The following is a 27112-nucleotide window of genomic DNA, read 5'->3' as shown; positions in this document are numbered from 1 at the left end:
AGGGCACCAAGGCATGCTTTAATATGAAATTGCACCATGCGTACATTTTTCAACTAAATATTAGTAACCACAGCCAACATGTTACATATGTAAATATAATTCTACAAAGAAAATGTGTCCAGTCTTAACAGTGAAGTTGTCTTTGGGAACTCCTGGAAGTGTGCGCTGTCTGTGCTTTCGAGAAAATTTACAGCAAGCTTAAAAGATTTCTCTTTGTGACGTGAGTTTACACAACAGCACAAATTGTACCCATAAATACCCAATTATTGAACCAGTCATAGACTTAGAGTCATAGAGACTCTGAGCTTATCTCATATATAGAAAGGATACAGAACTGGCTCAAATGTAGAATACAGAGGGTGATGGTGGAGAGTTGCTTTCCAGACTGGAGGCCTGTGACCAGTGGTGTGCCACAAGCATTGGTGCTGGGTCCACTGCTTTTCGTCATTTATATAAATAATGTGGATGTGAACATAGGAGGTATAGTTAGTGAGTTTGAGGATGACATCAAAGTTGGAGGTGTAGTGGATAGCGAAGAAGGTTACCTCAGAGTTAAATGGGATCTTGATCAGATAGGCCAATGGACCGAGGACTGGCAGATGGAGTTTAATTTCGATAAATGTAAGGTGCTGCATTTTGGAAAGGCATTTTGGGCAGGACTTATACCCTTAATAGTAAGGTCCTGGTGAGTGTTGCTGAACAAAGAGACCTTGGAGTGCAGGTTCATAGTTCCTTGAAAGTGGAGTTGAAGATAGATAGAGTCATAGAGTCGTAGAGATGTACAGCATGGAAACAGACTCTTCGGTCCAAACCATCTAAGCCGACCAGATTTCCCAACCCAATCTAGTCCCACCTGTGAAACCCGGCCAAATCCCTCCAAACCCTTCCTATTCATATACCCATCCAAATGCCTCTTAAATGTTGCAATTGTACCAGCCTCCTCTGGCAGCTCATTCCATACACGTACCACTTTCTGTGTGAAAAAGTTGCCCCTTAGGTCTCTTTTATATCTTTCCCCTTTCACCCTAAACCTATGCCCTCTAGTTCTGGACTCCCCGACCCCAGGGAAAAGATGTTGTCTATTTACCCTATCCATGCACCTCATAATTTTGTAAACCTCTATAAGGTCACCCCTCAGCCTCCGACGCTCCAGTGAAAACAGCCCCAGCTTGTTCAGCCTCTCCCTATAGCTCAAATCCTCCAACCCTGGCAACATCCTTGTAAATCTTTTCTGAACCCTTTCAAGTTTCACAACATCTTTCTGATAGGAAGAAGACCAGATTTGCACGAATATTCCAACAGTGGCCTAACCAATGTCCTGTACATTAAGTATATAAGTCATGCTAAGATTTGCTTTCCCAAAATGCAGCACCTCGCATTTATCTGAATTAAACTCCATCTGCCACTCCTCAGCCCATTGGCTCATCTGGTCCAGATCCTGATGTAATCCGAGATAACCCTCTTCGTTGTCCACTACACCTCCAATTTTGGTGTCATCTGCAAACTTACTAACTGTACCTCTTATGCTCACATCCAAGTCATTTATGTAAATGACAAAAAGTAGAGGACCCAGCACCGATCCTTGTGGCACTCCATTGGTGACAGGCCTCCAGTATGGAAAACAACCCTCCACCACCACCCTCTGTCTTCTACCTTTGAGCCAGTTCTGTATCCAAATGGCTAGTTCTCCCTGTATTCCGTGAAATCTAACCTTGCTAATCAGTCTCCCATGGGGAACCTTGTCGAACGCCTTACTGAAGTCCATATAGATCACACCTACCGCTCTGCCCTCATCAATCCTCTTTGTTACTTCTTCAAAACTCAATCAAGTTTGTGAGACATGATTTCCCACGCACAAAGCCATGTTGACTATCCCTAATCAGTCTTTGCCTTTCTAAATACATGTACATCCTGTCCTTCAGGATACCTCCAACAACTTGCCCACCACCGACGTCAGGCTCACTGGTCTATAGTTCCCTGGCTGTCCTTACCACCCTTCTTAAACAGTGGCACCACGTTAGCCAACCTCCAGTCTTTCGGCACCTCACCTGTGACTATCGATGATACAAATACCTCAGCAAGAGGCCCACCAATCACTTCTCTAGTTTCCCACAGAGGTCAAGGGTACACCTGATCAGGTCCTGGGGATTTATCCACTTTTATGCGTTTCAAGGCATCCAGCACTTCCTCCTCTGTAATATGGACATTTTGCAAGATGTCACCATGTATTTCCCAACAGTCTATATCTTTCATATCCTTTTCCACAGTAAATACTGATGAAAAATACTCATTTAGTATCTCCCCCATTTTCTGTGGCTCCAATCAAAGGCTGCCTTGCTGATCTTTGAGGGGCCCTTTTCTCTCCCTAGTTACCCTTTTGTCCTTTATGTATTTGTAAAAACTCTTTGGATTCTCCTTAATTCTATTTGCCAAAGCTATCTCATGTCCCATTTTTGCCCTCCTGACTTCCCTCTTAAGCATACTCCTACTTTATTTATACTCTAAGGATTCACTCGATCTATCCTGTCGAAACCTTATGCTTCCTTCTTTTTCTTAACTAAACCCTCAATTTCTTTAGTCATCCAGCATTCCCTGTACCTATCAGTCTTTCATTTCACCCTAACAGGAATATACTTTCTCTGGATAGTGAAGAAGATGCTTGGCATGCTTTCCTTTATTGGTCAGAGCACTCAATATAGGAGTTGGGAGGTCATGCTGTACAGGACATTGGTTAGGCCCTTTTTGGAATATTGTGTGCAGTTCTAGTCTCCTTTCTATAGGAAAGATGTTGTGAAACTTGAAATGGTTCAAAAAAGATTTACAAGGATGTTGCCACGATTGAAGGATTTGAGCTATAGGGAGAGGCTGAATAAGGCTGGGGCTGTTTCCCCAGGAGCGCTGGAGGCTGAGGGGTGACCTTATAGAGGTTTATAAAATCATGAGGGGCATGGATAGGGTAAATAGAGAAGGCCTTTTACTCGCACTTGGGGAGTCTAGAACTAAAGGGAATAGGTTTAGAGTGAGGGGCAAAGATTGAAAAGAGACCTAAGGGCCAACGTTTTCAAGCAGAGGGTGGTGTGTATATGGAATGAGCTGCCAGAGGAAGTGGTGAATGCTGGTACACTTACAATATTTAATAGGCATCTGGATGGGTATACGTATAGGAAGGGTTTAAGAGGGATTTGGGCCAAGCTAAATGGGACTAGATTAATTTAGGACATCTGGTTGGACTGAAGGGTCTTTTTCTATTCTGTACATCTCTAGGACTCTAAGTGATAAAGAAGATGAACAAAGACAAAGGGGTGGACATTGTTTAGATGGACTTCGGCAAGCCATTTGACAAGGTTCTGTTTGATAGACCTGTTAGCAAGGCTAGATCACTTGGAATATCTGGAGAGCTAGCTGTTTGGATACAAAATTGGTTTGAAGACAGGAGACAAAGGATGTTGGTGGAGGGTTGCATTTCAGACTGGAGGCCTGTGACCAGTGGTGTGCCGCAAGGATCGATGCTTGTTCACTGATTTTTGTCATTTATATAAATGATTTTGATGTGAATACAGGAGTTATGGTTCGTAACTTTGCAGAAGACACCAAAATTGGTGGTGTAGTGCACAATGAAGGTGGTCATCTTGGAGTACAACGGGACCTTGATCAAATGGGCCAATGTGCTGTGGAGTGACAGAGGGATAAATGTAATGTGTTCAGTGATGTGTTTCGATAACTGTGATGTGTTCAGGGCAAATCAGGGCAGGACTTCCAAACTTAATGGTAAGGTTCTGGGGAGTGCTGCTGAACAAAGAGTATAGGTTCGCAGTTCCTTCAAAAGTAGAGTTGCAGGTAGATGTGGTGGTAAAGGCGGCATTTGGCACGCTTGCCTTCATTGGTCAGTGCACTGAGTATAGGAATTTGGATGTCATATTGCGGACATGAGATTGATTAAGACACTTTTGTAATACTGCATTCAATTCTGGTCTCTCTGCTATAGGAAAGATGTTGTTAAAGTTGAAAAGATTCAGAAAAGATTTATAAAGGATGTTTGAGCTATGGGGAGAGGCTGAATAGACTGGGGCTATTTTCCCTGGACCATTACAGGCTGAGGGATGACCTTACAGAGGATTATAAAATCATAGGGGTCATGGATTGGGTGAACAGCCAAGATCTTTTTTCCCAGGGTAGGGGAGTCCAAAACTAGAGGGCACAGATTGAAGGTGAAAGGAGAAATATTTAATAGGGACCTAAGGGGCAACATTTTCATGCAGAAGATGGTACGTGTATGGAATGAGCTGCCTGCGGAAGCAGTGGACACTCATACAGTTACAACATTTAAAAAGGCATCTGGATGGGAACATGGATAGGAAGGGTTTAGAGGGATATGCACAAATTGCTGGCAAATGGGACAAAATTAATTTGGGATATCTGGTTAGCATGGACGAAATGTACTGAAGAATCTGTTTCCATGCTATACATCTTTATAACTCTATAAGCATTTCATAGGCATAATCGATAGTTTTGCAACTGCGCAAAGATGCAGCAGCAGCTTGTCTGAATAAGTGATGAGTGTGAACACAAGGACAGAACGTTTTGACAGGATGTGCTGTGACACCTAGAACCAAAGTACTTTTCACTGGATTTTAGGACTCAATTTTAATTGCTTACCAGTTGGCTTTCTGTAGCGCTTCTTATGTTAAAAGGAAAACTCCAGACATAATTGGAAGCAGATGGTGAGTGAAGAAAACACAGTTGGGTGGTTGTAATGGGCAGAAATGAAATGTCACACTTGCTGGGAATGATTAGCCTATGGTCAAGTGGGAGTAGGATTTCAGAGGCTGGACATTATTGGGTCCTTAAGGAATGGCCCTAGATGAACAGGAATGTGGCTAGGCAGAAGGACTGACGGTATGGTGATCATGGTAGAGGAAGGAATACTCAATGTGGAGGAAACATGCAATTTGTTTTTGGAGTCCAACAAAGGATCCCTGCTCTTCCTGGCCGACATGGAAGTCAAAAGAAAACAAAGATAAATATCCGGGTTCCTTCTGCCTCTGGAAATGTTTGTCAGCAATCAGGCCTGAGGTTAAAGTTAGAGATCAAACTCAAATTGTGTCACTGGAACATAAGATGCATACTTGATTCCTTCTGGTTGACGTCATATTTCATTCATCAGAAAAAGGCTAAAATTCATAACAGTGAACAGGCAAAGGAATCACAGCAAGTAGGATGCTGGGGTCATTTCAGTGATTAGTGATTATACTGCAACTGCCAACCATTATAAATGACAGAACTTGCAAAGTTTGCACTCAGGTCACCACCCAACACAGCAGTCAAATATTTCCAAGAAGATATCAATCCGACTGTCTTCCTTTGTATTAATTTGAGATTATTACATAAAAACAGATTCAGCATAACCCACCACTGTTCTCCTGCATCAAATTGATTTGGCTCCCAGTCAATATTTATTGAAGCAGTACATATAGGCAGGTACATGCTGAAGAACAATTATGCACAACAAATGAGGCACATGCAATTAAAAAGTCCATTAGCAAAGAAAAATGGGTTATAAAGGACAAACTTTTCTTTCTTACATCTAGCAGACTGACTATGGATGGGATGTACAGATTAAAAGAATAATATAGTTCCAAAATTTTGGACAAACTCGAAAAAAGGCATTAGTGCTTCTGAGATGACTTGTCAAAGATGGGTCTCATTTAGCTTGTAGCAATACTAAAAGTAAAACTTGTCAAATAACTCTGTGGCTAAAGATTCATTTTCATGACAGCCAAGGTTAGAGATGAGTTCTACTGATATACATAACTAAGAATTTTAATGAATCTGGGATTTAGAGATTATAAACAGCTATCTGAGACCTATGCATCAGGAGCCAGTGGCCTCACTGCTGAACATAAAACCTCCCTAGTTAATATTTTACACCATGCAGTATGAAAGCACGCTGTTAATTCAATAGTATGAATACTGGCAGATTTTCAAAGGAGAATACAGAAACTATGCACATCTTATAATTACAGCATGCTTTCATTTACTTAACATATAATCTTAATAATGAGTGTGTCTGCAAATTCCATTCCTCATAGGTGCCACTGCCTTGCCAAATCCTATGACCATTCAAATATACCAGGATAAATTATCAATTGCCAATCAGGAGTGGTATCTATACTCATTGTTTCCCTTCTCTTCTTGGAGGCACTGTATCTTACTACGACAATCATTAAAATCTACAAATTAGTGCATTGCAGATGGGAAACTTTTCCGATGCAATCTGAGAAGCTTTTGAATCCGTCCATACATATTGTTTAATTCCTTGTTCCCCACTATAGCGACCAAATGTACAATTTTTGTCAAACTGCTCTAAATGGTCTAGTTAGAACAGATGCCTCAAATTAAAAACTCTCTCATGTAGAATCATAGAAAATTACAACACAGGCGTGGAGCTCTTTTTCCACTGGGTTTGTGCCAATTCTTTTGAACAGTGATCTATCTGAGCTTACATCCTGGCTTTTTCCCCACTATCTCGACATTTTTTCCACCTTCAAGGTTTTATCCAATTGTCCCTTTGAAAGACACTAATTGAATCTGTTTCCACCACCCTATCAAGCAGTGCATTCTAAATCCAAACCACTCACTGTATCAAGATGGTTTGCCCTCATGTTATGGATGATTTCTTTTTAACCAATTAGCTTAAATCTGCATCCTGAGGTTATGAATTAGTTTATCCATATTTACTCAATTTAAATTCATCATAAACTTCTTTGCACTCTTCAATTTCAGGAGGGATAACCTATCTTCTTCAACTTATCCACTACTGTGATTTGTCATGCAGAACCATTCACCAGAATAAGACTGAGAAAGGGGTCTGAGCTGAGTAGTCCAGGTAAGACGAACTCAGAATAAATGGGAAGATTATTGCCTTTTTGTGGTACTGCCAATAACTCTGTCTGTCACTTTGCTGCTGAATGAGAACAGACTGATGGAATAGTAATTAGCTAGATTGGATTTGTCCTTTCTTTTGTGCACTGAAGATAGCTAGGCAATGTTCCACATCATTAGGTGAATGGCAGTATTGTGGCTGCACTGGAAAAGCGTAGCAAAGAGTGTAGCCATCTCTGGAGTGTGTCTTCAGTACTAGAGCTGGGATGGTGTTAGGACTAATACCATTTTCAATATCTATGTCTTAATTCAAGTAACTTTACTATGAAAACACTATCGATGCAAGATTTATTAGTGAAACATTCCGAGGTGCTTAAGAGGAGCATAACTACGTTGACATTTACACAGAGGAAAAGGAGATATTCAGCTATGAAACCAGACATTTGATCAGAAGGAGCTTCTTCACGGAGAAGGTGGAATTGTGCAGGGAGGGGGGCATCGAAACTAGCTTTAAGGAGAAGCCCCTTCACCTTCATCGAATCCCTACAGAGTGGAAGCAGGCCATTTGGCCCATTCAGTCCACACTAACTCTCCGAAGAGCATCCCACTTAGCCTCATCCTGTAACCCCGCACTTCCCAAACACTATGGCCAATTTAGCACAACCAATCCACCTAACCTGCGCATCTTTGGACTGTGGGACAAAGCCAGATTACCTGAAGGAAAGCCATGCAGACATGGGGAGAATGTGCAAACTCCATACAGACGGTCACCCGATGCTGGAATCAAATCCAGGTCCCTGGCACTCACCATTGAGCCACCATGCCACCTAGAGTTGACAGAAAGACAACACTAGGCAAAATTGAGGACTGCAGATGCTGGAAACCAGAGTTTAGGTCAGAGTGGTGCTGGAAAAGCACAGCAGGCAGCATCCGAGGAGCAGGAAAATCGACGTTTCGGGCAACAGCCCTTCATCAGGAATTGAGGCAGGAAGCCTCCAGAGTGGAGAGATAAATGGGGGTGGTGCTGGGGCGAAGGTAGCAAAGAGTACAATAGATGAATGGGGGTGAGGATGGAGGTGATAGGTCAATGGGAGGGTGGAACGGATAGGTGGGAAGGGAGATTGGCAGGTAGGACAGGTCATGAGAACAGTGATGAGCTGGAAGGTTGGAACTGAGGTAAGGTGGGGGGAGAGGAAATGAGCACTGTCCTCATGACATGTCCTACCTGCCAATCTCCCTTCCCACCTATCCGCTCCACCCTCCCCTCTGACCTATCACCTCCATCCCCACTCCCATTCACCTATTGTACTCTTTGCTACCTTCTCCCCACCCCCCACTTATCTCTCCACTCTGGACGCTTCCTGCCTCTATTCCTGATGAAGAGCTTTTGCCTGAAACATCGATTTTCCTGCTCCTCGGATGCTGCCTGACCTGCTGTGCTTTTCCAGCACCACTCTGATCTAAACATAAGGACATCACCACTGTTGGGGTGAAGGAAGTGAGAAACAAGAGATGTACAAAATGGTCAAAAGAAGGAACTAAAAATTTTCAAAGAGGCGAATGGCTGCTGAAAATCAGAAATGGGAGCAGCAATACCATGCACAGCTTTGAAAACAAGGTAATATTTTTAAAATCAGCCATTTATTCACTTGCAAACAACTCAGGTTAACAAGTACAAGAGATGGATGTACTTAATTGGAGTACTAAATGTACTAAATTAGGATATCTATGGTTAGATTAAAGGGGTTGTAAAACAGGAGAAAATCCAGGGTATCCAATATAATGGTTGTGCCTAGAAGTAATAAATACATGGATTAGGAGTACAGCAGCAGAATTAGTGATATTGCTGAGATGGAAATCTATGATCTTGGTGATGGAGCAGCCTTGGAATTGGAAGGTTTAGTCCAGGGGAAAATAAGATGTCAAAGTTGCAAACATTATGGTTCAATCTGAGATAGAAATCAGAAAATAGAAATTGCACAGGACTGCTGAAGATAATGATTCCTGTCTTCCTAATGTTTAATCCAGGACTTGATGTTGGTTCATTAATCTGGCACCACATAAGCAATGCAAGGGTTAAAAGAGTTAGTTGGGGAAGCATATTAATGAGAAATAAGACTGAACCAAGTAAAGATCTTGGGGGTCTCCAAATATAATGGCATAGGGACAGGAAGATATATCATTAAAGAAGGTTCTCTGCTTATAATCAGAACAGCTCTAAAGAAGGGTAACTGGAACCAAACGTTAACTTTGCTTTCTCTCCACAGCTGCTGTCAGGCCTGCTAAGATTTTCCAGCAATTTCTGATTTTGTTTCTGATTTCCAGCAATTCTTCATGCTTTTTTAAACATTACTCAGTGGTGTCCTGACCGAAATTGTCCCTATTCTTGCAATTTATGAAAGCAATTTGGAGAGAATCCACATAGTGTTACTATCATTTGTGCAAAAGAATGATCCAATGTCAAGGTGATAAATTAAATTCAGATTCAGATACAGAACACAGCAGTCGGACTTTAGGCCTGTCAAATAAAATGCCCCAAGGACCGAAGATTTTTGTCTTTGCTAATTTGACAAAACAGAGACACAATAACTGGCAGAACATCAGCAGCATTAAAAGTAATTTGCCTGTTCCCACCATTACAAAATAAGATTTATGTATGGTAAAAAAATCATTTATTTTTCTTTATTGAGGTCTGTTTAAGGTCATGAATGAAAAATTCCTGAAACATTTCACTGCTGCAGTCAAACAAGATCATTTTCTCCTTGAAGCCAAACCTTAAGGCCTCAATGAAGAGCACAGCTTTCAAGAATCACAGAAAGCAAACTACAGACTTGCAGCAACTATGACACACAAAGGCTATTGTTGACCACTACCTTCCTAGAACATTATTTGGGAAGAGTAATATCCTAGATGTTAAGTGAATTAAATCTGAATTCTGAAAAAAAATCTCATCTGCTTTGGTTGGAATTTGAATATATTATGTTCACACGATCAGCATTTTTTTAACCTATTATGTTAATAAAAATTGTATTACCGTCCACAAGTTCTAGGAGTATTGTGTTTCTGTGAAAAGAAATCTCTTTAGAAAATAAGTTTTACAACAACAATTTATATTTATTTAGTGTATTTAGCTTAATAAAACTATTAGTTATAAAACAAAATTATGATACTGAGTCACATTAGAATACAAGCCAAATGACCGGATACTTGTTTAAAAAGGTAGGTTTTAATAAGAGACTTAAAGGTCGAAACAAGATAGAGAAGCAGAGGGACTGGGGGAAGAGAATTCCACAGCTTAGGGTCTAAGAAACAGAAAGCAAAAGCCAAAATGGAGAAGTGTTTAATGGTGGCATGATATCGAATAGGTCAGAATTAGATGAGCGCAGGTATGTCAGAAGGTTATGGAGCTGGAGAGGTTAGAGACATAGTATGGGGTAAAGCAATGGAAAGATTTGAAAACATGGAAGAGAACCAAAAATGAAGGCACTGCTTGATTGGGAAGCAGTGTAGGAGCTATTAAGTGTAGAAGTAAAAGGTGAACAGGATTTGGTGCAGTGTAAGACACAATTAGCAGAGTTTTAGATGATATCAGGTTTACAGCAGGTAGAATGTAGAGACCTGACAGCAGGGTGTTTGAATATTCAAGTCTAAAAGATAATTAAAGAATGGATGAAGGTTTCAGCAGCAGATAAGCCAAGGTTAGGGCAAAGTCAGAGATGATATTACAGTGGTGAAAATAGATAGTCTTAGTAGTGGCACAATTACATGACGAATTGGTCATCTCAGGCTCAAATGTCACACTGAAATTTTGACAGAATCATTTAATCTCAGACTGTTGTCATGCTGATGGATGGAGTACAGAGAGTTTGGCATAGTGACTGAAAACAATAGTGTCAGTTTTTCTAATTCTTAATTGGAGGAAATCTCTACTCATTCAGCACTAAATATTGAATAAGCTATTTAATAATTTAGCAGTGATGGAGTTAAGAGAAGTGGTATAACAGTAGCACATTTAGATGACAATTTTGAGAGGGATGCATGTAAATGAGTGATATAATAGCGCCAAAGATAGATCCTAAAGGATTACCAGAGTTAACAGTGCAGAAGCAGATGAGAAACTACTGTGCCACTATCCCTGCCTGTTTCAGGAGGGCCGCCATCATCCCTGTGCCTAAGAAGACTCATACAGCATGTCTCAATGACTACCGCCTAGTGGCCCTAACATCGGTGGTCATGAAGTTCTTTGAAAGGCTGGTCATGGTATTAATCAACTACTGCCTCCCCATCACTCTTGACCCACTCCAATTTGCCTATTGGACCAACAGATGCCATGTCAGATGCCATATCACTTGCCCATCACTCCTCCCTTGAACATCTTGACACTAAGAACAGCTATGTAAGAATCCTACCCATTAACTACAGTTCAGTCTTCAACACTATTATCCCCTCGAGACTGATTACTAAACTTAGTGATGTTGGACTAAGCCCCAATCTCTGCAGTTGGATCCTCAGTTTCCTGACCCACAGGCGACAATCAGTAAAGATTGAGGACAATATTTCATCCTCACTAACACTCAATATTGGAGCCACCCAGGGGTGTGTACTCAGCCCCCTACTGTACTCCCTGTATACCCATGACTGCGTCGCCAAGTACCAGACTAATGCCAATAACAAGTTCGCTGATGACACCACCATAGTCGGTCGAATCTCAGATGGTGACGAAACAGATTACAGATGGGAGGTGGAATATCTGGAAAAATGGTGCACTGAGAACAACCTAGCTCTCAATGCAACACCAAGGAACTCATTTTTGACTTTCGGCAGAATGCTACTCATGCCCTTCTACACAATAACAGTAGAGGTGGAACGGGTGGAGAGTATTCAAGCTCCTGGGAATGGTCATCCACAACAAGCTTTCTTGGACTCTTCATGTGGATGCACTGGTTACAAAGGCCCAACAACATCTCTTCCTCAGGCAACTGAGGAAATTTGGCATGACGGCGAATACCCTTGCCAACTTTTATAGGTGCGCCATCACGAGCATTCTGTCTGGATGTATCACTACCTGGTATGGGAACTGTACTATTCAAGATCGGAGACGGTTACAGAGAGTGGTGAACACAGCCCGGCCAATCACAAAGGCCAACGTCCTACCTACAGATTCCATGTACCAGGCCCGCTGTCAAGGAAAGGCCACCAGCATTCTCAAAGATCCATCCCACCCTGGCAATGCTTTTCTACAACCTCTACCACTGGGGGAAAAGGTACAGAAACCTGAACACGCATCAGCCAGTTTCGTAACAGTTTCTACCCTACTTATGTTAGAATACTGAATGGCCTCACAAACCCTTAACATTTGCCTCTAACTGTTTTTTTTTTGTTTTTGCCACTGTTCACCTACTATTTACTATCTATGCTGCTTAACTATGTGATCTGGCTGTATTGCTCGCAAGACAAAGCTTTCCACGGTGCCTCGGTACACGTGACAATAAGTTCAATTCAATTCAATTCAATAGATACTCTGATTGTAATTAGATAGGTAAGAATAAAACCAGGGAACAGGGACAGTAGAGGGACAAAGGAGGACAATAGCCAACAGTGGCAAAGGCTGTAGACAGGAAGGGACGAGGATGGCATGTCTATCTTTATTACTGTTACACAGGATATAATTTGTGACTTTGATGAAATCTGTTTCAGTACTGTAAGAATGGTGCAGAACTGATTGGAAGAATTCAATCATGGAGTTCTAGGAAAGATAGGCATGGATGCCTTTATAGAAATCTACACTATTCCAAGAAACACATGCTTTGATGATGCAAGATGATGCCTGTACTGGTTTTATGCATACACAAACATGCCCAGTAATAAGTATTTTTAGGAAACATTCCAATGTCTTTGAGCGAAAATGAAGTGTCGGCATAAAATCTTGAAATGTTGACGCAGTATCAACTTTTGTAAATGAACTTATCATTTCATATTTTCCATAATAACAGTTGGAAACACCATGGAACAACATGGCCAACATCTCATTCACTACTCAAAGTAATAATCTAGAATTGCCTACCTATTTGCCAAATTATATCACCATGTAAGAATTTCAACAACTCACGTGTTTTATGGCACAGTTGCCAAAATTTTGCAGAACTTTTATTTTTTTATTTGATTTGATCTGATAAAGCTGCTTATGTAAAGCTTCCGGTAAGAACATATTTAATAGAATAGTATAAAATATTTCCTATACAAGGAAGGGCATTGAAGTAATATTATTTGGTCATCACAATAGGAAGAAAATCTTCTAGATTTAGATAATGCTGAGTGCACCTAACAGCAAACAAGTTTTAAACTTTTGAGCAAGAACACTTTTCTCACTGATCAATAATTGGAATACCTTAGCACTTTCTCCTCACAAGAAAAAAAACCTTTGATTCGGAACAAAATACAATTCTTGAGTATTGCTAAAAACAATATGCATTTTGTCAAAGCTCTTCGTCGTGCACTCATCAGCACAATTCACAAGAAGAAAACTAACATTTATTTTTTATATTTTTGTTAGAACTTCTGACCCTCTTGTTTTTTTCCCCCTTTTTACCCCCACACTACCACCCAACTGCGGTAGTGCTTATTTTTTCCCCAAAACTAACATTTATATTGCATTAGAGGAAAATGCTTATTGGTGGACACTGATTGGTGGAGGTGAGTGCACCCATTAATGCTGATTGACAGACTTATGCCAGACTTTGTCAATATTTTAAATCACTTGGGTTGATGCTCATTTGTATAATTTAATATATAGAAATGAGAGGACTGATTTATGATGGGGCTAATTGTCATGCATCAGTGAAATCAGTTTCACTGAGATTGAGAATGAGTACCAATCTAGCTAAAGTTGTACACTAATAGTTTGAAAGATTCTGGGCCTGCAACAGCTATTTACTGCAACAAAATGGCTGAGTTTGAGATTTAAAGGAAGACATAAATAGAGGAAGATTTGCATAACAGAGAATGTAAAAAGTCTGATTATACTCGGAAAGTTTAAAAAAAACCCACTCCAACTCACTGTCTGCCAAGGCTGAAGAGAAAAAAATGAAGTACTAAACAGAATTAAGAGGCCTTTCAGCCCCTGAAGCCTGCCTTGCCATTCCAGAAAATAATAGGAATAAATAGATCTTGCAAACCTCCTCCAGACCGCTTCAATGCTAGTGTATCCTTCCTTTGATATCGGTCTTAAAACAGCTAACAACGTTCCAAATGTGGTTTTACCAGAGAATTATACAGCCTCAGCAATACATCTCTGCTCTTCTATTCTAAACTTCTTCGAATGAATGCATTTGTCTTCCTAACTGCCAACTGAACCTGCATGTTAACCTTTGGAGAAACTTTAACTAGGACATGTACATTTCTTTGTTCTTCAAACTTCCAAAGTCTTCCCTCACACTTTCCCACGCTGTATTCCATCTGCCATTCTTTGCCCACTCTCCTAGCCCATCCATGGCCTTCTCCAATCTCTCTGCTTCCTCAAAACTAACTGACCCTCCACTTACCTGTTATAAGGAGTTATATTTGCTACTTTTCAATCTAATGGAAGGTTCCTGAATACAGGGAATTTTAGAAAATTAACACCAATGCATCTACTACTTCATTAGCTACTTCTTCTCACACCTTAAGACGAGGTCCATCAGGTCCTGGAGACTTATTAACCCACAGTTCCATCATTTTGCTGAAGACCACTTCCTTAGAGATTTTAATTTCATCAAGTTAATCTCTTTCTTTAAACTCCTGACATACAAGTATCTTATTGGACTTTTTGGGTACCTTGTTACAGAAGATGGAGCAAAATATTTATTTCTTACAAATCTTTATTATCTATTAGCTTTTTAATTCATTCATGAGATGTGGCAACTCCCATTTTCATCTTCTAAAATGGCCAACTCATTTTACTTGCTCTTCCCTTTTGTGGATACCTATAGAAATTCTTGCTGTTTTACATTTCATCCCCATATGATCTAATTTATTTGTCCTGATAACCTTAAAGCCATTTTTTTGGCTATTCTTTGTATTCTGTCCACTCATCTGACCTTTGTGCAATCATATGCTTTTTCGTTATGTTTGATGTTCTCCATCATTTATTTAGTTAACATGGATTGAGGATCATCCCTTGGGAATTTTTTTAAGAGTAGGAATACACTTATTCTGAAATATCCCTTAAATGTCTGTCACTGCTTCTTTACTAAGCCATCTCATAGCAAAACCTGAGCTAGCTGAAGTGAATTGGGGTACTAAGCTATCTCATAGCTTAGTACCGCAACTCACTTCAGCTAGGTCAGGTTTTGCGCCACATAGTTGCCTTTAAGTTTAAAATATAGTATCATATCCACTCTTTGCCCATTCAAACTCAATGTAGAATTCTATCATATTATGGTTGCTGCAATCTAGAGTTGCCTTTATTCTGAGGTCATGAATTAGTCCTGCCATGTTACACAATACCAAGCCTCGTAAAGATTGCTCTCTGGCCAGTTCCAGAACATGCTGCTCTAAGAGATATCTCAAAGACATCCTATGAACTCCTCACTTAGGTTACTAATACAAATCTGTTTTTTTCACTTTGTCTAGAATTTAAAATCACCAATAATTATTGCAATCCCTTTAACACAAACACCTAATATTTCTTCTTATATTCTACTTCCAACATCATGGTTACTGATTGGCAGGTGTAGATCACTTCCATGAATGACTTCTTTTCCCTACAATTCTTTATTTCCTCCAAAACAGATTCTACATCCTAATCTCCTGAACCAAAATCATAAGAACCTATTTCTTAATATAAACAGAATTAGGAGCAGGCCGTTCAGCCCCTGAAGCCTGCCTTGCCATTCCATAACAGTACTGTTAATTTGCCACAGGTTTCAACTCTGCTTTTGTCTCAGCTCCTCATTGCCTAAACTCGCTAATTTTTCAAAAAATCTTTCCTCTTAAAATATTTTCAGTAATCTAGCCTCAACTCTCCAGATATTTCAATACCCTCAAAATAATGCCCTTTGTGTCAGTTTTAAATGAGTGTCCTCTTATTCATATCAATGTCCCCTAGTTTGAGATTCTCCCACTAATAGAAATATCTCTCAACATCTACCCTTCACACCCCCTTAGAATACTTCTTATTTCAATAAGATCATCCCTCATTCTTCTAAACTCCAATGAATAAAGACCCAACCTGTTTAGCCATTCTCGATAAATCAACTCCATCATCCCAGGAATCAGCCTAGTGAATCTGTTTTCAATTTTCTCCAATGCAAGTACATCTGTTCACAAACATGGGGATAGTTGTACAGTTGTAACACGATTTCCCTCCAAACTCCCAGCAATAAATGCCAAAGTTCCATTTACCTTCTTAATCATTTGCTGTACCTGCATGACAACATTGTGTGTTTCCCTCTACATTGCAATCGTTTGGAATCACTCTCCATTTAAATAATAGTCTCTGTTTTGATCTTTTACACCAAAGTGCATGACCTCACATTTTGTGACATTAAACTCCATCTGCCAATTAAACTCCATTAGCACATTCAATTTCTTGATATCCCTTTCAAATTCCTTATGGATTCATAACAACATGTCCTTGCATCTATTTTTGTATCATCAGCAAATATAGGTAACATTACACTCTGTCTCCTTCTTCATGAATACAGATCATAAATATTTGAAGCCCTAGGACAGATCCTTGTGGCACTCCATTATTTTCTTCTTTCTAACCTGAAAGATACATTAAATCCATTAAGATCCATTAATCTGTTTTGTCTGTGTTAACCAATCCTCAATCCATGTTAATGTATTACCTCCAATACCGTGAATTCCTATTTTTGTGCAATAAATATTTGTGGCAACTTATCAAATACCTTCTGCAAATTCAAATACACCTGATGGATGGGTTTCCCTTTATCAATTCTGTCTGGTATATCGTCAAATTAGTCAAACACTACTTCTGCTTCATAAGGCCATGTTGACTCTGCTTGATTGCATTATCCTTTTCCAGATGTTCTGCTATTTTCTTTAATAATGGACAATAGCATTTTCCAATGACAGACATTAGGCTAACTGGCCCATAATTTCCTGCTTTCTGTCTCCCTCACTTCTTGAATAGGGGTATCATATTAATGGTTTTCCAATCTGCTGGAACCCTCCTGGAATGTAATAAGTTCTGGAATACTTCAGCTAATGCCTCCATTATCTCTGCAGCTACTTCCTATTCAAAATTGGATACAAACCTTTAGTCCCAACACTTTGTCAAATATATTGCCCCTTGTGATAGAGATTATTACAAGATTCTTATTCCTATTAGCAATTTGCTTATCTGATATCTTTGGCGTGTACAAATATAGAATATTGGTTTAAATTACCTATGGAACAATATATCAGCCTTAGAATGAAGAGATTGTGCAATGAGAACAGATTTGTATGGACTAAACTATATACTCCCTAGTTTTGAAGTATGGAGAGTGGATTTTCTTGAAATAAACATTGAGGGTGACTACCCTGGTTTAAGATTCTAGAACGAATGGCCAGTCTCAGAACAAGGTTGCCATTTATTACTGCATTAAGGAGACACATTCTCATTGAAAGGATAGTGGAATCTTGGAATTTTCAAACTTTAAAGATGTAAATGCTCAGTATAAGTATATTCAATTCAGAGACCAAAAGGCTTCTGGATTCTATGAGATCAAGGAATGTGGTTGGGGATAGTGTGTGAGGGTATGGCTGAGGTGAAAAGAAATCAACTGTGATCTTTCAGAATAATAGAACAGATTTCAGGGTCCGAATGGCCTATTCCTACTCTTACTTGTAATTTAAGATGAATAGCACATTTTCCACTGAAGTAAATGCTTCTCCTTTCATTTTCAAAGCTGAAGACCACAGTTTGTATCTGAACAATGGTTGCTGCATGACTAAACTTCGAGGCAATTACAATTTCCAAAAACTCCAGAGGTTTTTCTGAGTCCATCTCTCACACTACTTTGAAACTTGCAGGTATATCAATACCTACCTTAAGTCAGTAATTTAGTGGTGCTATCAACCTTAGACTATATTAAAAGTTAATGTAATTCCAAGATTGTTTTCAACAAATAATCTGCAATCTGCTTCCACTGTGCAATTGGACACTTTTTAAACATTTAAAGCGGAAGTGGCTGCAAACAGAACATTGAATATTTTCACTTGCATTTCCAATTTGTTCACTATTGTAACAATAGTCAAGATTACAGGCACACATTGTTCAAAATAAAATGTTCATAAATGATGGTGAGAAATAAAAATACTTTCTAAGAACTATATTCCTGTGTTATCTACTTCTATACAAACTCATTACCATCTGTCTCCTCTTGCATATTTCAAGAACAATTAGATTATTCAGTTAGCAATTTTTTTTAGCTCCTTCCTAAATATATGATGGATCACTGAGGTGAACACCGAAAGTAATTGTTTTGTGTAGTAGCTCATCATGTAGAATCTTACAAAAATAATGTGAAGTGTCTTTAATCAGACAACTTTTTTTTAAATTGCTCAAGGCAGAAGCATGAGCCAAAAGCATTAAATGGATGCTATATCTTGGCATTCTCCTGACAGATGCAAACCTTCAGCCAATTTTAATAATTCTATGTGATATTAAGAGCGAGCTGAGCTTTTGAATATATAACAGATACATGTTTCAATAATAAGTAGCAGTGAAGACTTCTGATTAAGAAGCAATGGAGTAATTCTGGAGCGCAGAATTACTTTCAACAAAAGAAGTTCTTGTTGTTGGGAGGATGTTGCATTAGACAAAAGATACAGGTCGAGAAGTCCAATTGGGTTCCTGCCACAAGGACAGCAAAATGTGGCCGTTAATTGGCAGTCCTCAACCTTTCCCATATAAGATATCATCAGGTGGGGTCAAGAAGGGATTTTCACTCCAACCTAGTTCTTCCCACCTAGTAGTTCTGAAGAACAATCATTTTGGACTCAAATGTTATCGGTGTTCCTCCCTCCACAAATGCTGACAGATCTGCTGAGCGTCTCCAGAACTTTGTTTGTACTTTAGCCTTTATTTGGAAATTGATATGTTGAGCTGACTCATCAGACAGCTTGAGTGCATTTATGGAAGCCTCCTCCTGTTGTTACTTGTTGAACTGGCTACAACCATTTACAATTGAACGTGGCAGGACTTCAGAGCTTTCAACTGATCCATGGGTTATGGGATTACTTAGCTCTGTCTATTGTGAGCTGTTTCTGCTGTTTCAAATGCTTCACGGTAATTGTGGAGTAGTTGCATATGAGTCCATGACGTTGTGGATTGTGGTTGAATACAATTCTGCTGCTGATGGCTGCCCAGGTTTGAGGTGCTACGTATGTTTGAGATCTATTCCATTCAGCATGATGGCATTGCAATACAACATGGTGGAGGGTTTCCTCAACATAAAGATGGGACATAGCTTCCACAGAAACTTTCTACAGTACTATCTGGGATAAATGCATTTGAAACACAAAAGAACAAACCAAAAAAGCTTTGTTTGAGAGGCCAGGCCTAGAGGCAAATTGCAGGGTGAGTCTTGATCAAAAAAGTTCTAACTAATGGGGAGACCCAGGACGTTTCAACAGTTAGCAGAAGTTGGCTATTAATGAGGTCTGTACTTGGGAATTGATTGCAGCATGACTAGAAGAGACCCTATGTTCAAGCAGGTGGCAATTGCTGAATGGTAATTGAGGCCTCAAGAAAAGTCTAGCAGAGCAGAACTAGAATTAAAGTTGTTCATTTGAACTATATTTTCTGAGATGGTTCTGGGCTGCTGCTGAGACAGCATGAATATTTGAATGCTTCCTGCCTAATCTGACACAGCAGTCTCCAGAATTCAAACAGTAGAAATTTGAATTAGAAGTTTTGCTGCCTTTACTTGGGTGAACTGAGGAGGTGATCTTGATCAATGTTTCAAAAAACAGCAGCCAACGAGTCCATGTTCATGCCTTCATAACAACGCATTATGAAATCCATTTAAGTAATCTGGCCAGTTTTGATATTTTCTTTTATTTATTTCTTGACTATGTTTGTTTGACTGTGTGTCTTTTGTGTAAATGGAAGCTAAAGACAAATGTTTGGGATAAAGCACAGACATTAATCAGCTTACTGTGTTGTTTAATTTTCTCTGCTAAAATTGCGTATTTAATAAATAATTAAGTCTTTTATTGTAGATACAAAAACAGTGTCAGGAAATTAATCATTTGCAAAGTCTGGGACTGATTATTCACAAATCTGGTTAGGAACTACCAGAGTGACCACCTGGGGTCTTCGATGGTTTGATTTTACTGTGCTGCAGATACAGAGGTAGAAAGGCTGATTTGAGCTGTCTATTTCTGTGACGATATATATTGACAATTTGTTCACTAGTGTAACTTGTAAGTTAAACACTTGCTGCACCTTTACTGTATTTGCAGAAATTGCTGCAGAATTGTTGCTGGACTATCACAAGCTAAAATGCTTTGCATTTCTTTACTTTACAGCTGTGGCTACATTTATTTAGATTCTTGGTGCGCAGGGAGAGAAATAGTTGAAACTGGGTACAGTGCAGCAAATTTGTGGTTATCGTTGATGGTGAATTACAATCTCTTTGACTTAAATAGGAGTTAAGATGCCACCAAATGTGCCAAAGGTAGGAAATAAAATGCAGTCTTGCACAGCTTGCTCTCATTTTGCATCTCTTCTTGAAAGTACAGCAGTAGCTATTCAAAGTGGAATTGATGCCTTCATACAAGATTATCATAAGGCATGATGTCATACTGATCTCATCAAATCACCTTTTAAAAGTGAATGCTTGCTTGGTCACAAATAAATATAATATCACAACACTTACCACTTTAATTTTGCATGGTTGTCTTTTTGTTGGGAAGTAGGTCTCCAGCCCTTTAAGAGTATTAACTAGTTTGGTTAATTTTGAACACCTCCCACAAATATTTTCTCAATTATTTTCAATATATGTGAAATAAATTTTAATATTTCAGATTTGTGGTGATGAAAGCAGAGTATTTTCACAGTTGTATCTGGGAAGGAAAAATAACACTGTTGTGAGGGACAGACAGCTTCTCTTCTGAGGAATGGTGCACATAAAGGGAAGAAAAGGAGAGAACAAGCAATAGAAAAGAAATTAGAAATTAAAGAGAGTGAACTAGAAAAAGAAAAATGTCCTTAGCTGCCTCATATGACTTTTTAAAATTCCCCAAAATCACTCTTCTTTGACCTGTCCATTAGACATCACAAACTGCGTTCTCCCTGGTTAACAATTTTTTTAATGCCTATTTGTGAAGAACTTAACACGCTTCTCGTCATCATGTGCACATCAACTAGCCAGTTGAACATCAGTGGAGCCTTGAACGTCAGAGCTCTGCAAATGTATTATTTTAGGAAGGCTGAATCAAACAATATATTGTAAGTTTGTGATGCTGGTTCATTTACAGGTCTACTAATTAATATTTAAGACTGCAGCCTACTTCAGGGCATAACTATACTTACAGAATTCATAGAGTGCTAACGTGCCTTGTCAGTATCCCACTTCATTTGCCTCATTATTTATATTGCCCATTATTGACTGGATCACTCCAGTTTGTGGCAGTCTAAATGAGGTATCTGTTAAGGGATTGTGGTAGGAATGCAAGAAGTAAACAATCATTTGATTAGGAATGGTATTGTTAAAGATGCATTGTGCTATCTTAAAAGCAGCTGATCAGCATAAAAATTGTAAATATTTATTCCATCAAATTTGTAAACACTTTAGAATCAAAAACACACTTGCAGCCATTATACTACTAAGTGATTGTCCCTTTCACTATTGTACATTAAAATCAAAGACATTCACTCAGTTAAAATAAATTTCACAACAGTAATGAGAAATATGTTACAAATACTCTCTTTACAGTAGAATGGCATTACACAGTTTCCAATATAATTAATAGCACACATTACATGGGAAGGGAAGGGAACCTGGAGGAAAAATATATTTGTGAAAAAAACCAGGACTTCTAATCCTAATTACTATGCAAGAGGTCAGGCTGAAAGCTGGGTTTGCGTACAAACCACTAATACAAGACTGATGTCCTCTGCAGGTGAATAACATTCAAGCATTCATTCTCTTCCAAATAATAAACAGAAGCTTCAGTAAGAACCGGATTACTGTATGCCATATGAATAACAAATGGTCTTCCAGAAATGAGAAAACAACCAAACTGGCAAACTTACATTGTAAAATAAATAACAAGTACACTTCTCTTTATATTGTAAGTTTGACCCGACTAAAAAGGGTCTTGCATTGATGAAACATACCTGCTAAAGCTTTGATACGGGATCTTTCAAACAGTCTGGCAGAGCTGTTTTCATTATCCCATTCTTCCACATCCCAACGATTGTTGACATCACTATATTGCTGTTGAATATCAATGTTGTCGTAGTCTGTTGCTATTGCTGTCATCTTCTTAGATGTCCCTCGTCATGAGCTGCCTTTCATAAAATATTCTGAAAACACATCAGAACAGCACTTCAGAACACAAAGGATCATAAGTTGTAAATGCACATCTGAAATTGCAGATCTTAAATTTCTGTCTTGCTCAAAGGCAGATCAGCACGTAAATAGAACTGTCATAGACAGCACAAGTAAACTGGTCTATAAGAAAGGTGCATCAATACAATGCAGCAAAAGAATGGAATAAATTTCCCAATGACAAAATATTTTGCCTAAAGTATCACAAATGAGAAACTAAATACCACAGAAAACAATTTTAAATTGCTAAATTAATTAAGTTTTTTTAAACTGTTCAATAAAAGGAGAAAGGCCACACTGAATAACATTTGCTAAGTATCCAATGTCATAAAATTAAAATTATTATTTGTGATTAGGCTGTCTCTTGTACAACACATTTGTTCAAGTAGCAGGAATAATTAAAAAAACTGTATAATATTTTAATGGAGAGAGATTGCAAGTGTTACATACAGAGTAATTAGATGTCCTAGTAAAAGAATCACAAAATTTGGTACACAGGCACAATGAACGATTAGGAAGACAAATGGAATAAGACCATAAAAAATAGAAACAGAAATAGGCTGTTCAGCCCCATGAGTCTGCTGCACTATTTAATAGGATCCTGGCTGATTCCTCATATCCACCCGCCTGCCCTTTCCCCACGTCCCTCAATTCCCCTAGTGAGCAAGAATCTATCTCAGTCTTAAATATATACAATGACTCTGCCCCCACAGCTCTCTGATGGTATTTATTACAAGGGAAATACAGTATAAATGTACAGATGTGCTGTGGCAAGTCACCACAGTCCTATAGGGTTGCTTTCTCATTAAAAATAACTGGTAGTGGTTTACCTTGAAGGTCGCCACTCTCATTAGATTAGATTACTTACAGTGTGGAAACAGGCCCTTCGGCCCAACAAGTCCACACCGCCCCACCAAAGCGCAACCCACCCATACCCCTACATCTACCCCTTACCTAACACTACGGGCAATTTAGCATGGCCAATTCACCTGACCTGCACATCTTTGGACTGTGGGAGGAAACCGGAGCACCCGGAGGAAACCCACGCAGACACGGGGAGAATGTGCAAACTCCACACAGTCAGTCGCCTCAGGCGGGAATTGAACCCGGGTCTCTGGCGCTGTGAGGCAGCAGTGCTAACCACTGTGCCACGTGCCGCCCTCATGCAAGGGATAAGGTTGAGATTCATGGTAACCTCAGCGGGTACAGGAATTTAACCCACTTTGTTAACATTTCTCTGCATTCGCAAACTAACCATCCAGCCAGCTGACCTAAGTGACCATCACACAGTTGTAACAGGCCTTAGTCAGAACACATCTGGAGTACCATATAAAGATTTAGTCTTCTTGCTTAAGAAAATAAATAACTGAAAATGATGCTGTTCAGTGAAGGTTCACTTAACTAATGGTGGCTCAGTGGTTAGCACTGTAGCTTCACAAAGCCAGGAACCTGGGTTTGATTCCAGCCTTGGGCAACTGTCTGTGGCATTTTCACATACTCCTTGTGTCTGCATGGGTTTCCTTCCGGTGCTCCAGTTTCCTCCCACAATCTAAAGATGTAATGGTTTGGTGGACTGGCCATGCTAAATTGCCCATAGTGTCCAGGGTTGTACAGGCTAGGTAGATTAGCCATGGGAAATGCAAGGTTACAGGGATATGTTAGGGGAGTGGAATGCTCTTCAGAGGGTCAGTGTGGACTTTTTGGGCTGAATGGCCTGCCTCCACACTAGGGATACAAAGGGTCCTAGAATGAAAGGATTATTTCCTAATGAGAGATTATCAGATTGGATTTACCATATACCAGTTGGATTTTAAAAGAATGATAGGTGATCAGATTAAAATATAAGATTCTGAGGGGATTTTATAGGGTGGATGGTAGGAAGATTTTTCCCTATTTGGGAGCGTCCACAACAGTCAAAAAATACACCAATGTTTTAATATATTAACTAATAAGGTAGGAAGAAAGATATAACTGTTATTTCAATTGAGATTTGGTTGTTTTTAGTGAAACTAGGGAAGAACATTAATACCATCTGACTGTTTATTCAACTACAAAAAGTCAATTAAGTTATAAATTTGGTAAAGAGCAAAGTTACCAAGACAAAGGTGGCTTAGTTAGGCCACACTTTGGGACAAGGCCAAACAGCACTTGGAGAAATGAAAACATGGATTCTTCCCTGTGCCTAGGACAAACGGTGAAATTTTCCATTAGACTGGCATGACTGGATTCTATCACAGGTTTGTTCTGTATTTCAGCACTGTTGTTGCAGCTTTAATGAATTTGTTACAGAAAGGCAGAAAATTTAAATGGATGCCAGTGTCAAAGTGCCTTTGAAAACTTGAAAGCTGTGCTGAGAAACCACATTAATTTTAGCTGCACTGAATTATGCAAAGCCATTCAAACTAACTGTTAATGCCAAGGTCATTGGTATTGGGGCTGTTTTACTGCAAAATGAATAGTTGGGGATTGGATGGCCTGTCAATTATTATTTAAAGAAATTGATTACATCAACATTCTGCAGTGGAAAAGGAGACTTTGAATTTTGTGATGCTTTTACATCATTTTAAAATTTACATGAGCATCATAGAAGAAGGTATTACTTTTACAGGCCACAGTCCTTTGATTTTCTTGGAAAATTTTCAGAATAATATTTATGATTATTGCCGTGGAATAAATTCTCCAAGCGAATAATTTGAAAATTATGTTCCCAAAGAAAATATTATTGAGGGTGCTTTATCGTCAGCAATATAAACAACATTGATGAGGTGATGCCCATTGATGTATGTAAAACATGGTTGCTGTGTAATTCACTATATGTCTGTCAATATTATTACTTACTGTTCAGGTGACATAGCAATAATATTACAGTAATTTTTGATAAGTAATGAAAATGCCTCAAAGATAGATTTTCATTCTCTTTGGGGAGGTGTTTTGTGAGGAAAAACAAATTTATATTGATATTTAGACATTAGCTGCCCACAAAGGCAAGCTAATGTCTAAATAACTTTTTTGAGCTGTCATCAAACTAAATTTACAAATCCTTACTTGCTGTGATATTGCTTGCTTGACTACCTTGTGAAATCTATGTCAATGCTACAGTGATAATATGGTGTTTGGAGGTCAGTTAGCTCCACTGGCTGGACAGCTGGTTTACAAAGCAGAGTGAGTTCAATGCCTGCAGCAGTTGAGGTTACCATGAAGATCCTGTCTTCTCAATCTCACCTTCACTTGAGGCATAGTGAAGTTGAACTCACCACGAGTCATTTCTCCCAAATGAGATTGCAGCCTTTGGCCACTTTAACATTGTTTGTTGACATAAACCTGTCATTGAATTTTCTGGCAACAATTTGTTTTCAACTCTCAGACACAGACAGGCAGTATTTTTTCTATTTTTGAAAAGCAGGCTATTTAAGTAACTTGACAGATTGTGTGGGGAACAGACATAGGTTGGCTCTAAGCTGGCAGCAGGGCTCCAAGGAGTATGGGTGTGGCTGAGCAGTACGGTTTGGCATGTTTGACCTGAGATGTGTTGGGGGTGGGGGGGGAATGAGGCCTGAAGTATCTAATCATACACTCACAGCTTGGAAACAGACCCTTCATTCCAACTCGTCCATGCCGACCAGATATCCTAAATAAATCTAGTCCCATTTGCCAGCACTTGGTCCATATCCCTCTAAATCCTTCCTATTCATATATCCATCCAGATGCTTTTTAAATTTTGTAATTGTACGAGCCTCCACCACTTTCTCTGGCAGCTCATTCATACACGTACCACCCTCTGCGTGAAAACATTGCCGCTTAGGTCTCACCCTAAACCTATGCCCTCTAGTACTAGACTCCCCCACCCCCCAACTCCTGTCGATTTACCCTATCTATGCCCCTCATGATTTTATAAAATCTCTAAGCTCACCCCTCAGCCTCCAACTCTCCAGGGAAAACAGCCCCAGCCTCTCCCTGCAGCTGAAATCCTTCAATCCTGGCAACATCCTTGTGAAGCTTTTCTAAACACTTTCAAGTGTTCTTTCTGAGAGGAGGGAGACCAGAACTGCACCATCCTGTACAGCTGCAACATGACCTCCCAACTCCCATACTCAATGCTCTCTCCAAAAAAGGAAAGCATGCTCTAAACACCTTCTTCACTATCCTATCTACCTGCGACTCCACTTTCAAGGAACTATGAACATGCACTCCAAGATCTCTTTGTTCAGCAACACTTCCCAGGACCTTACCATTAAGTGTATAAGTCCTGCTCTGATTTACCTTTCCAAAATTCAGTCTCTCACATTTATCTAAATTAAACTCCATCTGTCACTCCTCAGCCTATTGGCCCATCTGATCAAGATCCCATTGTACTCTGAGAGGCAACCTTCTTCGCTGTCCACTACACCTCCAAGTTTGGTGTCATCTGCAAACTTATTAACTACACCCCCATGCTCACATCTGAATCATTTATGTAAATTACGAAAAGCTATTGTTTAAGAATACAATGGGCATGAGGTTCTGAAGAAGTAAAGGGGTGGCATCTTGGTCAGTGGTCAACACTGCTGCCTCACAGCCCCAGGGACCTGCTCGATTTCACCCTTAGATGACTTTCTGTGTGAAGTTTGCATGTTCCATGTCTAAGTAGTTTTCCTCCAGGTGGTCCAGTTGCCTCCCACAGTCCAAAGATGCACATGTTGGAT

General features: G+C 39.5%; 1 protein-coding gene across 2 annotated transcripts in view; it reads right to left on the bottom strand.

The window, feature by feature from the left end:
* Positions 1-27112, bottom strand: part of sptbn1 (spectrin, beta, non-erythrocytic 1) — a 292639-nt gene that overhangs the window by 175779 nt on the left and 89748 nt on the right. For both annotated transcript variants that reach the window (XM_043695961.2, XM_043695960.2), the window contains one exon: positions 22217-22405. In XM_043695961.2, the coding sequence (XP_043551896.1) occupies positions 22217-22361 (145 nt within the window). In that variant the 5' untranslated portion in view covers positions 22362-22405. The remainder of the gene's footprint in view (positions 1-22216; positions 22406-27112) is intronic.

Source organism: Chiloscyllium plagiosum, unplaced genomic scaffold, assembly GCF_037043375.1.
Source record: "Chiloscyllium plagiosum isolate Xiang-an unplaced genomic scaffold, Cpla_swu_hap1 HiC_scaffold_10, whole genome shotgun sequence".
In the NCBI taxonomy this organism is placed as follows: Eukaryota; Metazoa; Chordata; class Chondrichthyes; order Orectolobiformes; family Hemiscylliidae; genus Chiloscyllium; species Chiloscyllium plagiosum.
The sequence above is the reverse complement of the archived record's forward strand: the minus strand, read 5'-3'. Positions and strand labels throughout refer to the sequence as shown.